General features: G+C 37.0%; 1 protein-coding gene across 3 annotated transcripts in view; it reads right to left on the bottom strand.

The window, feature by feature from the left end:
• The window catches only part of LOC103141225 (neurexin-2-like), a 78,937-nt gene that overhangs the window by 3,791 nt on the left and 61,306 nt on the right, over nucleotides 1–13,840 (bottom strand). For 2 of the 3 annotated variants that reach the window (XM_016673959.1, XM_016673962.1), the window contains 4 exons: nucleotides 8,330–8,504; nucleotides 5,301–5,390; nucleotides 2,383–2,711; nucleotides 472–556 (listed from right to left, as the gene is read on the bottom strand). In XM_016673959.1, coding sequence (XP_016529445.1) covers nucleotides 472–556; nucleotides 2,383–2,711; nucleotides 5,301–5,390; nucleotides 8,330–8,504 — 679 coding nt within the window. The remainder of the gene's footprint in view (nucleotides 1–471; nucleotides 557–2,382; nucleotides 2,712–5,300; nucleotides 5,391–8,329; nucleotides 8,505–13,840) is intronic. The other variant, XM_007556772.2, reaches the window with a different exon arrangement.

Here is a 13,840-nt window from a genome sequence, read left to right on the forward strand (position 1 = left end):
GGTGACTCCATTCCCTTTCATCATTATCATTTAAGTCACATGTTGCAGAGCCAGCCAGCAACAAACAATTCTGATAAGGTCATATTAATAATGGAGGCACCCATAATAAGGTCAGACTCGTTCTTGAGTTTCAAAGCTTGTAGCTGTCACAAACCTGATCTACTGTCATCCTATCTTAATTACTCTGGCATGCTCTTAATTTTCCACACTCATTTTCATTAATTCAGTCCGACTGAGTGATTTGCAGATGGGTATATGATGGGTAAAAATTAGATGAGGCTTTAGTGACAATCGAAATGAGGACAGCTGTTCGAGCAAGTGGTGGAAAGAGGAGCGGAAACACGAAGAAAGAATTCAACTGTTGTGGAAAACAACAATGAAACCAGAACACTTTGTGCGTTAACAATCCTGCGCAGGAGTCGAGGAGCAGCCCAACACGATGTTTTTCTGGTTTTCCCATAAGCTACCCACCTGTTCCAGGCTCACACTCTTCCAGATCCTCATCGTCACTCGGACACTCAGCCGATGCCACCAGAATATCGTCAGAGCTCTGAGGCTGAAAAAAACAACAACAAAAAAAAAAACAGAGTGAATGAACAATTAACACATTTCTAGCTAGATTTTTTTTTCCAGCTGCTTTTTTTCTTGCCGACTGTTCTATTTAAGGAATATCTGCTCTGCACAGAGCTATACCACAGAAGTGTTTTTAGTGCTCTTTTGCTTGGAGCAACTCCGGTAAGAGCGCATGTTCAAAACGAGCACATATGCAGCTGCTCTTTATCCTTTAACCCCTGTGGCGGTTTTCATGCACTGTGTGCAAACAAAGAATAAACATCACTGATAGATTACCTGTAGGCTAAATGCCTTTTAATACTTTCTATTTTATTGTGAACAGGTTTGTTTTGTAAGCAATTAATCTTGCATGAATTTCCACAAAAACATGCTGCTTCAAGTTAAGAAGCAGGAGGACTGTCCTTTTGGTACACTGACTGTACTTACAAGACATTTTTTTTTATTTGCCCCATCTGATTAACTCCATCCATAGACATCAATGGATGTTTTTATGTAGAAATCTTTTAACTTTTCACCTCTAACCACATCTTCCCATTGATTAGAAGCAAGGCAGTGTCATTTCCATTTCTGTTCAACAAAGTTCTTTTGCTCAGGGGTTTGGTCATGGAAGCAGTGGCAGTTTCTGATATGTGTGATATGGCTCGCCACTCAGGGTGCCATCCAATCAGGGGTGGCAAAAGGGCTCCGAAAAAATACACTAAATCATGCAGACTGATCGCAAAACAAGTGCATATTGGTAGTGGGTGACTCAGTTTTGATACATCATAATTACTGTAAGAAAATGTGACCGCATACGCTGGATGCTAAAAATAATCAATGGTTATTTTGCTCTTTTTAAAAAAATAAAATCTGGACTATTTTTGGTCTAGTTCATAATATTAAATAAGTCAGTTAAAAAGACAGTTTAAAATAGTTTTAGGTTTAATTTGTACAACCACATAATAAGCATGTGGAATATTTTCTGGCATCGCATATATATATTTTTTGGTATTAATAATTCATAAGTACATCTTTAATATGTTTGTCTGCAGGGAAAAATCGAACAAAAGCACAAATGTTTTTTGGTCTCACCAAGGACGTTTTCAAATGTAAGAAGCCAAGGTTCACTGTTCTAAAATGTCATGGCCTTTCCAAGTGTAGGAACCAAGGAGCCTAATCTATCATCTGATTTCCCGTTGCTCGTGTGATCGTGCGCTTTTATTGGAGCTGGAGAGATCCTGAAACCTGATGGCTACTTTTAAAGGTTTTTACTTAGTGTTGACTTTTTGAACACGAGGCTCGTTCTCAGACTTGAATTTATAACTTTTGATCTTCTCTGTGCACCGTTCTTTATTTTACATTTCAATGCATGTGGATCAATAATGCATGAAAAAAGCCCCTCCGACTAAGAGCACAATGTGATGCGACAAGTAATTGGAAAGGATGTAGATCTTTATATTACTATTGAGAAGCCCTGCTTTTGGTCGGCTGTGGAAATAGCTGCAACATTTAACAACCGTACACACAACGATTTATTGTTTGTTTTTTGTTTTTAAAAATGTGTCAACAAAACATGATGCGTTGGTTAGCAGGGAAGTGTGTTCAAACTGGACTGGGGTGAAGGTAAAAAACAAAAAAAACAAATACAAATTCAAAGTAAAAAGCAACTAGCAACTGTAAAAGTAAATCAAATCGATACAGACAACAATATTAAATTAGGTGAGCCTTTTTTTTTAAACAAGTTTAACCATAAATATCTAATTCAGAGGCCAATTAAGTTCCTTTTCTCAAAAATCAGTCTTCAGCTTGTTTTCACTTAAGCTGCCCAACCTTTGAGATGCTCTCCCTCAAGCTGGGAGACCGCTGCCGGCGGGTGGTGGTAGTAGCCATGGTGGTTGTGGTTTCCATAATTGTGGTGGACATGTCGGACACGGCCAGCGGTGTCACAGAGGTGGTGTCCGTAGTCAACGCAGAGAGCGAGTCTCCGACCAGGCGCAGGTTCCCTTCCACCTGAACGCTCGGGTCGTTTTCTGCAGCCAGTTTGAGCACCTGGAGGCCGTTGTAGTACAGCCCCGAAACCTGACCCTGGAAGGGCCGACCTTTGTCGTAGCCGCCAATTTTAATGGCCGCCTGGCTGTTAAAGATGGTCAGCTGTCTCCCTGATGTCAGACAGAAACACGGACAAAGAAAAGGCAGGAAAAAGAAAGCAGACATGACAAAGTCAGAGAACTTTCTTTTTCTTTTTCTTTTTTTTTTTTTTTTACTGGTAAAGCATTTGAACCAGGTGAGCTTTAAGGATTATAAAGATTAATACAGTTTTAAAAAGGTTTATTTAGATGTTAACTTTAGAAGGAAAAGCTTAAGACTTTGATTTCACAGTTGGTGCAAGAGGATTAAAACTTGTTTAGGTGTCATTTTGGACGTGTTTAAACATTTTAACTGAACTCTGTGGGAAAAACGACTAATGCCATTATTAATCTCTTAGCTTTAGAATAAATTTTGCGTGCAGCTCTGTAAAAAGTATTTCCCCCTTAGATATTTCGTTTTCCTCTTCATAATTATTTTGTATGTTTCAGAACATCAAACAAATCGTAATATCAGACAAAGAAAATCATACGGTTTCCAATTAAGGTGTTTCTATTTATAGGAAAACCCCCTCTAACCTAATGACTTCTTGTGAATTTCTGGCAAACGCTCCCACCAAGGGATAGCTGTTAATGTTTTTTTTTCCATCATTATAGAGAAATTCTATCCCACTATTTGTGGATTGAGAATTGCTTCAATTCAGCAACACTGCAGGGTTTTTAAACATGAACAGCTTCGTTAAAGTCACGCCACAGAAACTCAACCTCATTAAGTCTGGCATGAGCTGGACATTGTCCTTCAGGATTTCAGGATTTTCTACAAAAGAGGAGAATTAATGAATTAATTAATTATAGCAAGACACCAAAGTCCTGACTTGGAAATAAAGCAGACCCAGACCGTCACTCTACCACCACCATGTTTGACTGCATTATTCTCTTTATTCTCTTTTCTTTAATTTATTCTAAATTATTCTCCTTTTCTGAAAATTTAACAGAAGACACTCCTTCCTGCTTTTTTCTTGTTGGCCCAGAGAACATTTTCATAAAGGTTGTGAGGATCAGTAGGGTGTTTATGGCAAATGTGAGACAGCCTTTGTCTTGGTCCTTCTTGGTCAGCAGTGGCTTTGACCTTGGAGCTCTTTTTTTTTTTTTTACCAAGTCTCTATTATTGAGCACTGACCTTAGCTGAGCTAAGAGAGGTCTGCAGTGGTCTGTAAGCTCTGTGCTTAATCTGAGACCCTCTGATTAAGTCATCAATGAGCTCTTGAAGTAATCTTGTTAGGAGGTTTTCCACTGTTCCATCTTTTCTCCTTTTTTTTTTTTTTGGATAATAATGGTATTGGGTGGTTTGCTAGAGTCCAAAACCTTTGAAATGTCTGTGTAACTCTTTCCAGACTAATAGATGTCAATTACTTTGTTCGTCTGTTTTTGAAGTACTTTAGATTAGGGTAAAATTTATAATTTATTATGACAGTGTAGCCTGCTTCATGATATTAGGCAGGCACCATTTAACTAATTTCTTCATTCTGTACGACATTATGCTTGAATGTGAACGTGGTGCAGCTTATTTTTTCACACGATGCCTGGTTGGATTGGATAGCTTTTTAAAAGTGTTTTTTTTTTTTTTTTAATGCTCTTTGTTATCTTTGTGTGATGTTAAAATTAGGTTGGTAATCTGAAACACTTCAGTGTGACAAAATGAGTAAGCAAAACAGAAAATTGTAAGGGGCAAGTACTTTTTCACAACACTGTACGCCGTGTCCATTTTTTATTCATTTTTTAAAGAATTTAAATCTCCCGACTGTTAAGCTTCTTACTATGTGAAGCTGACTTCTCCTCCCACCGACCCCTTCAGCCATTAGGTCTTTAAAACATGCTTTGCTAGGGATTTCAACACATCCAGCTGTGTCCACCCCCTGAGAGGGGCAATGATAGCCCACTGCAACATTGTCAGCAGCCTCACTGATAAGCAGTTACATCACAGGACTGCAGTAATGGGCCTAACTCAGGAGAATACTTATTAGCAAAGCTAATGGCTGCAAACAGTGAACTGCTGTATTTAAACAGCCTGTCAGGTCTGCTGTGTTGTGGTAAAATATACTTAGCGTGGGAGTTTAGTGTGACTGCAGAACAATATGAGGAAATAAAAGGTCACAGGGAAAAAGTAAAGGGAGAGCAAATTCATCTGTGTGATCACATCCAGAAGTTAGGGTTTAAAATATTTAGGTGTTATGAAAGACATTTATATCACAGGTTAGTTTCACTTGGGGTTACCGAAAAGGTTATACAACATTTTAATGATGTTTTATGTTTAATAATTAGACACAGCATCTATTTATACACACTGGTTAACAGGGATGAATGGAGGTTAGACAAGGGTTATGAGCTTTGATTAATCTATTTTAAAATGTTTAAGGTGCAGCATCTCCACAAGGTGTAAGGATACAAAATAAATAACAAAACTGATATAGTGTTACGCTTCAAAATTTATTTTAGGGAAATGGAGGCCATCCAAATTCACTGCCAATAGAAGTTCAAATTCAAGTGGAAATTTGAATGAGGCTAACTAGATCCCTCTCATCCTTGTGTCCTGGCGCTGCACCTCTTATGGGGGAAGGTTATTTAGTGGTTATTTCTAGGGTTAATTCATCTAATAATTTTTACCTTTATCGTTTATCCACTCGTCAACTACCCGACCAAGTCTGTACGGGATTCTTTGTCTAGCAATAGCCAGTCGTTCATTATCATAGTGTCCTTCAAAGAATTTGGAGAGACAGGTTAAAGGTTAAAGTCTGCAAGCTGAAAGATCACAAGGTTAGCAACAACGTCCTAAGGTCTAACAGGGTTAACAAGTTGGCAGTTTTCCATCCAGCTGTGAGTTAAAACAAAGGAATGCTTTACTTAGAGCCATCTAGTTATTGTGAGTTACATTCTTAAAATGCTAATTAGAGAAATGTTTAGGCTATTTATAATTCACTACACTAGTTAGTGTGATTTATCTATTTATTTAAGCAAAGCATAATCTTACATCAGAGATCAATTACAGCAAGAACATTTTATGCAAATACAGGTTAATTTAGGCAGACACAAGAAATACATAACAGCTTAATGATTCAAACAAAGCCAGTCAGAAAACCCCATGCAATTAGGCATTAGACTGCAGAACCAAGATTGAAACCCCAGTTAGTATAGAGAGCTAAAGTCTCAGGCATCTTCTGTTACACAATATATGTACATTGCATGCACCGTTATCAGGAACTGTCAGTATTTTTTTTATTACTTAATTATAGGAACACTTAGAGTCAATTTAAAACGTTATTGAATTCAAATTTGCACGTTATACAAGGATGTTTCATCTTTCTCCAAGGCAAGTTAAGTGGTAAAAGTTAGTAGATCAATTTTAGTTTAAGGTTTATTCAAGTACCAAAGGGCAATTAATGCTACAGCAAGTTTAACAGAGGAAAAAAAAGGAAGGAAGAAAAAAAAAAAAACTAATTAAAAAAAAATAACAACAAGCAACATTATTAGTTCCCAACTGACTCCGTTGTTCTCAAAATTAATGTAAGTAGTAGGGATGCTCTTGAGCTGGGCACCCCTGCTGTTCAAAGAGCTGCCAAGTTTGATATGACTCTCTCATCTGGATCCATATAAGATGAGGTAAGTGAACAGGTAGAGCTCATTCTTCATCATGCTTTAAGGCCTTTGTTGATTTGAAGGACGACAGTGATGCAATGATTAAACAGACTTCTTCCTTAGCCACTACAAAACAAATCATCTTCCAGGAGTTATCATTATGTTTGGAAATGTTATCTCCAGTCCATCATCAACCTGAAACACCTGTCCTCCACCTGTGTCGGCTCTGACTTAATTAATGACCCAGAAGCAGGTTTCATCATGAATTGCTCTGACTTCATCAGCCAATAAAAACCTAAGAAGAATCAGTCTGAGGTTACCTCAACACATCTGGTTGCTAATCACACGCTACAGCGTTGCTTCAGTCTTATCATCAAACATTTTGACTTTACCTACAAGATATTAGCTTTATTTTTAATTGTATGAGTACTTTGTCAATTAACATGCAACATTTTCTTTTACTGGATCTCATTACGTTGACTTTTCAGCATCATTTAAACACATTTTTAGCCAATTCAAATTAAATTCAGTCTGCTTTTAACTGTAGCTGCTTTGGGCTACAAAGATATGAAATGTAATGACCTAAGTCACAAATTTTCAATTGGATAACTGCGGATAAACAGTGGATGATGAAGTGAGTGATTTACTGGGCAGACTTAAGAGGTCCTGTTAGCACTTTAATATATGAAACTTCTAATTAAATTCTGAATTACCAATGAAACATGAAGAAATAATACATCACCATTGTATGTTTTTTTACTTTACAGTATTTGGATAGTGATGAGCCGCCAAATACATTTTAGCTTTAAAAAAATCAATAAGCAGAAGAGGAAGATGACTTTAGCTCTCTATGTAACACATGCAAGCACAAAACATAACATCTACAACAAAAATTATGGTGTAATCGATTAATTACTCTGAAAAACACAAGAGCAAGGTTAGCATCTGAAGACGAGACAGTGTGAATGTGTTTCAACAGAGAGTCGGTAGTAAAGCTGAACATGTTTTAAACCTTTGGTGCGTCTTAAGACACACCTGCATTTTTGATGCTTTATTTTATCACTACTTCATGATGTTCAATTTAAAGCCAGAAATGCTTTACAGTGTTCATAATTGTCACCTGCAGCACATGTTGCACATTCTTTTTACAGAAACAAAGCCCTCCTTTATGATTGCTCCGGTGAACTTCAATCATTTACTTTTGCAAATGTTTAAAAACCCACTGATTACTGAGTGGGAGCTGAATAAAAAAAGTGCACACATGGTCGTCCATATTATACAATTCTGATTTCGGCACAACTGTGGCAAAAGTGCGTGCGTGCGTGTGTGTGTAGGTGCGTGTGTGTGTGAATGTGCACAAAGCGCGCGCTTTGAGCACCAGCTGGAGGCAGAGAGGGGACTTGCTTTCCTCTCGCTCTGCCAGCTTGTGCACCTGTGCTGAATGATGTTAATTACTTGATTGCTTCAGAGCAGGTTAAAGCACAGGCAGCAATGATCACATAATCTATGGGTTTTTATGCCATACGTGGCTCTATGTGTAGTTTACATTTATGGAGGTTAGTGATTTTTCTTATTGTGTGTTATGTTCCTCCTCTCTGGTTGCATCAGTACTTTTACATTCTGATGAACATTTCACTGACAGTAACATAGTAGAATAGCCCTGATAGTTTATGTTGCTATTGTGATTAGTTTTGCACAGTGCATAATATCTTATTTGATCTGAAGTTTAAATGTTGGTAAATAAATGCTTACAAATGTTCTTGAAAATTACTTGAACTGACTTCTCCTTGAGTGGTTGTACGTTTTTAAAAAAACATCAACTAAACTTCTTTTATTCATTTTCCGACCCTGGAATTTTATGAGTTGAGCTTTTATATGTGTGTGTGTACAAATTTAATATTTTGCAGAAGTAGTTGCATTAATAAAATTGGCCAACAAACAAAATTACTTTCAGTGGACACTTGCAATCCCCTGAAGCCTACAGAGAGAGAAAAAAAAAAATCCATGCTGCTCCTCATGTTAATCACAGTTTACTTAACATGCCGTCTCGCTACCCTTACCTGGCGGGTACCGCTCAATGACTGGATGGTTGTCCACCTGGAGAGTGGCATTGCCACCACTGCGTGTGAAGCGCACAACATGGTACTTGCCATCATTTACAATGGCGGCAGGCTCGTCAATGGTGATGTCATCTGTTCCCACATTAAAGATGACACCCACTTTCCCTTGATCCTGCCAGAAAAAGACAGTGAAGGATTAAGGCAAATGACTAAAACAAGGGGTACGGTTAGTTACCATGAGAGAGAACAAAGACAGTGACAATCACTTGCAAAATCAGCGTCATTGTTCATACCTACTAATAGTGTCACTTTGTCTGTAAAGGTCCACTGGCATTTCACTTGATTACTTCCTAATGACATGGTTTTTAATTGATTTTTTATTGGCCTGTGATGTACTGGTGAGCTGTCCAGGGTGTACTGGTTTGGAGTTGGATGTTAAGTGGTTGTCTTTCAGGGATGATTTGAAAATCCAAGGCTTGTGGAAGATGGCCAAAGAGACTCTGGAAAAACTTCATCAGTTTCTAAGCATTGTGAGAATACCTTGACTCGTTAACTGTTAGCCACTGAAATTAGCATGAGGATTGTTAATCCCTGGAAATCTAGACTTTATTTCATTAGTTCTAGTTCAAAATCGAATAAACATGTATTGATCCAATCTGAACCATTAAATTCTAAACTAAACATAGATGATCAAAGATTAGATTTATCATAACCTTACAAAAACAGTTCAATCCAGGTCAGTTTAGTCTGAACCAAATGTAAAATTTACATGTGGCTTTGTAAAATCCAGATTGAATTATTTAAATTAAAATTATTTTATAGGCAGTTTATAATTTTTGACAAGTCTTTGTAAAAAGGAAAAAAAATATATAAAAATCTTGTTTATCCCAAATACACTACTGTTGTCTTGTCATCATTAATTAAGCACTGTGGACCATCTAGTCTTGTCATAAGAAGTTTTACCCATGCTGATTTATTTCCTCAAAAGTAATTCTTTGACTATATTTATTACTCATCTTATTTTTATATACAACTTTCTAAATTGAGATGCATGCCATTTCATATTGAAACTACAGAGATGAGCTAAAACGATTGTTCAAACAAAATATTCTATCTTTTTAGATCTGAACAATGTGCTTCTTTAGGGTTCAGTGAAAGTTCTCCTCTGGAGTCGGCTCAGGTTTCCTGATTTTGATCAGTCTTGACAGAATCCTGCTGTTTCTCTTTTGGTTGACCAGCTTCTCATGCCTTTCAGTCTCTCCCAAGTCAGACCAACAAACCTCCCCGAAAGGTCAGAGCTGCTTCCTAATCTACAGCCTTTGGGTGCTGCTAATAAGAAACATTGGAAAACAAACAGTGTGGTTTCTGTGCCTCTTTGACTTTCGCCTTATTGCCTTAAAGTCTTTCTAAATGCAAGGAATGGTGGCAGTGGTAGTAGTAGAGGACATTAGAGAAAAAAAAAATTGCCAGGCACACCAAAGGTAGAGTTTTACTTCACCATTGCCTGAGCAATGTCTGAAACTACAAAGAATACAGAAGAATGCAATAAAAAAAAAATAGTTTTTGTGTCAAATTATTTTCGTTTCAGCTTTACTATGAACAAACGGCGCTGAAGTTTTTATTTAAAAAACCTTAAATCCAGCAGACTGTACACCCATAACCTGAGAAAAGATGGTAAACAAACAGTGACATTGAGTGGTGCTTTACTGAAATGAAACCCTGCAAACGGCTGCTCCTGCGTGCCACATTAGGATGATAAACCCAACAGGCCTCAGAGCCGTTATGCGACTGAGACTGAGCTTAACTTTTCTTTTAAAAACAAAGTTCCTGACATGTCCCACTTATTATAACAGATTGTTCCTTCGCCCCAAAATGCATTAATGACTAAAACATCAAAAAATTTTCTAGAATCTAGACAGAATTTTTCTTCTCTTTTTTAGCCTCAGTGACATCTGCTATTATGCGATGCAAAATCTGTAAAATTGGTGCTGCAAACTCAACCTCTAATCATATGTAAAATCACTCATATGATTATGAGGCCTTTTGAAATATAAAAATGATAATTTATGCAGACACATTCGGTTTTAAATTTAGAGGTCTTCTCAGAGACCTTAAGTGTTTCTCTAATGATGTAAAGTTTGTGACTGAAGGAGACTATTCCTCAGTAAAGATGGGGACTGTGGTTGAGACTTGAGGTGCATTTAAGTTACACAAAGACTGAACTAGAAGCAGCAAGCTGGTTGGTGGAGATCCTTGCTACCAAAGATCATGAACGACCTCAGAGATGTGCAAACTCTCTTGTGAAATGTGTGTTTGATTTATTAACCACACTGTGTGCTTGTAATGGTTCATAACAAGCTTTTCATTTTTTTTCTGTAGCATCACAGTAGTGACCACAGGGATAAACTGTGAATTAAATAACTTAGGATGGTTTAGTGTTTCTACCATTGACTAAATATGAACATAAATCGTTTTTTTTCCAAGTATGAAGAGTCTCAACACTTTCAGTCCTTCACTTTTTAATGACTAAAATAAATGTTTTCCTTTGAAAAGTGGGCCATTTATTTTTCTCTATAGCACTGAATCGCTGAAGGTTAACTGTTATTTTTTTACTTGAGCTGCTGTTTACTATCAATTATAAATACAAACATAAAAATGCACTATTTAATACAAGAAAAACATAAGGAACAGATGAGCATTTTCTAATATCAATTTCTGAATTAAAGTTATTCTTACTAAATTTTAAATACTAAATTTTAAGACTGCTAAATTATTGTGTTCTAAATCTATTTTTTAAAACATTTGTGAAGTCTAAGTAAGAAAAATATTTCAAGGTGACAGAATCAAATCTCCTAAGTAAGTTAATTTAGTTTTCTGCAGAAAAAAAACAACAAAAACAAACAAACCCTGAAGTCATTCAATCCATCACTTATGTGCAGAGCTATCAGTATGGCTAATATTATGAAGCTGCGGCAGCAGGAGCAGAATTCGGATGTCACTGGCTATCACACCCATTCGCAGTAAAATAAAATGCCTTGCCTATCAGTGCATCGCATGTCAGAACTGCAGCTTACATACCAGCTTAGTTTAATTCCTCATTACATGAAATAAAAACTCAAGTCCCAGATTACAAGTCTAAGCAAAGCCTGGAGTTTTCCAACTTGCAAGTGTGAGTTGAGTCAAATGCCATCACCATCTTGAATGTTTTGTAAAAGATCCAGACATTAAATGCTTGCTGTCAAAATAGGCTTAGAGGTGTTAATGCGAATCTCTACCTAATATAACATTTTTTAAGGCGCACTAGGGTTGAGTAATTAAAGAGCTGAAACTTCGACAGTGTGAGCATTTCTGTTATCTAACTACCAGGTTTTTGGTTTATTTACAGATTATTTTGAATAAACGTTAACAGTGGGAAACACAGTTGTCAATATTGTTGGTTTATGATGCAAAAGCACCAGCTAATCAAACGCACACAAGTCAGACTGAAGACGAGAACCCCTACTGTCAAAATATTCACCCCTCACACTTAGTTCATACAAACCTGTCAGCTAATTAAAGTCAGTGTTACTGATCCTCTGTGGGAAAGATCACAGTGTTAGACCCCACGGTAAAGAACACCTAAGTCTCACAAATGCACGACTAGAAACCCTGTTATCACCTTTTCACATACATTATTAATCACTCTTACAGTATCTCTCAAGTTCAGTCCTGCACGTTCCACATTTCTCTATATTCCACAGGCTTTGTAGAAGGTTACTTAGACTTTAATTACTCTACTGATGAGGCCGTCTGATGAGTAGTCATTAGACAGCTACAGGGCAGAGTGACCTAAGGTTAATCTAACCCTTATGTTGGACAAAGCAATTAAAACCTCCTAGGTCAAAACAGTCTGTTGATGGTCTCTTGCAGCTCCATAGAAAGATTTGCCTCTACTTTGATTTCTTTCCGGCTTGACAACAACACAGCAGCGAAGCGGCTTGTGATATTTGGTCTAACAACAATCTAGCACTATAGCTTCAATTAACCCAAAGCTCCCCCTTTTTTTGTCCATTTACTATTTCTGTCGGTTGATATGAAATAATCTTCCGCCTAACTTTTCTGATGAAGTATTCTGTGACACCATCAGCTCAATTCTCAGAGCTGAGATCATAATTTAATCCCATTCCAAGGGAGAAGGATTGATTATCATGTAGATAAATTATGATCATAAGGATTTATCTTTGATTAGTTGAAAAGGAAAATCCTTCAGGGCTCTAGCACTGACAGATCTGTGATGAGACATCATTGCCACTTGATACATCTTTAAACAGAGCTTAAAGTGGACGGATCATTATTCTTTTAAGGAGACCGGCAGATCTGTCTGTCTCAGTTTGTCGTCAGCCAACTGTCTTCCTCTGTTCTGCCTGGCTTTACTAGGCTCTTTGCTGTAGACGTCTCAGTGCTGCTGGGGATTCGGAGGCTTCTTATCTTCTTTCATTCCCACTGGAATAAAGAAAGTGTCTTTTCAGCAGCTTGGCGATAGGTATGGCAGACGGTGGCGGATACAATTGTTGGCGAGCATGGAGAGCTGATTCTTTTTCATTTCGGAAGATTACTTGATGGAGATGAGACATCAAAAAATTAAAAAAAGCCTTTGAAGCATTCATCCTTTGAGCTTTTACACATTTCCCAAATGATCAAAAGAAAGTATTTTCTCTAGAATGACATCCATGTGCAAATAAATTATTACAGTAAACTTCATATCAGATGCTTGATATTACAGAAAAATTGTTAAATTTTAAAGCATCAGGCTTTGCCTTTTAATAACCAGTGACATATAGTCTTGCACAAAGAGGTTGTTAGTCTTCTTGACACATAGCACTTTGCATATAGGCTAAAAGGTTTAATTTAAGCCCCACCTGACCTGAGTTCCTTCTCCCATGTTGCTGTTTTCTCTGCTTGACTCCAGGAAATTTGCAAACAAATTGCAAACAATCTAACAACCCTCTGAAGTTTTGTCTAGAACAGCTGGATTTATTCTGAGATAAAGCTACACGCTACACGACTCTGTTTACTAATTACATGATTTTTGAAGGCAATAAGATGTGATTCATTTTATTTAGCATTATCAGAATAAATGGGGTCTCAATACAGTGCAGAAATTCCAGATTTTTATTTGTAAAAAAAAAAAAAAAGAAGAAAAGACAATGCATAATTTTACTATAACCTCCCAATTATGTGTCACTTCATGTTAATCTGTCACATAATATTGCATTAAAATACATTGTAGTTTGTGGTTTTAATATGAAAACATTTTAGGTGTATGACTTCTACTTCACCTGCAAATCTGAAGTAATCAGGTTAATAAAAACATTTCTCGCGCTATTTGAAATATTACTCTGCAATTTGGCCTGTTTTGCCATGTACCTGATAAATTTATAATGAAAATGCATAATAAAGCATCTTCCAAACCTCATCTGGTTACCAAATAAGTACATCTTTTGCCTCTCTGCGGTGTGACGCATAGCTGTG

Source organism: Poecilia formosa, unplaced genomic scaffold, assembly GCF_000485575.1.
Source record: "Poecilia formosa unplaced genomic scaffold, Poecilia_formosa-5.1.2 Scaffold3, whole genome shotgun sequence".
In the NCBI taxonomy this organism is placed as follows: domain Eukaryota; kingdom Metazoa; phylum Chordata; class Actinopteri; order Cyprinodontiformes; family Poeciliidae; genus Poecilia; species Poecilia formosa.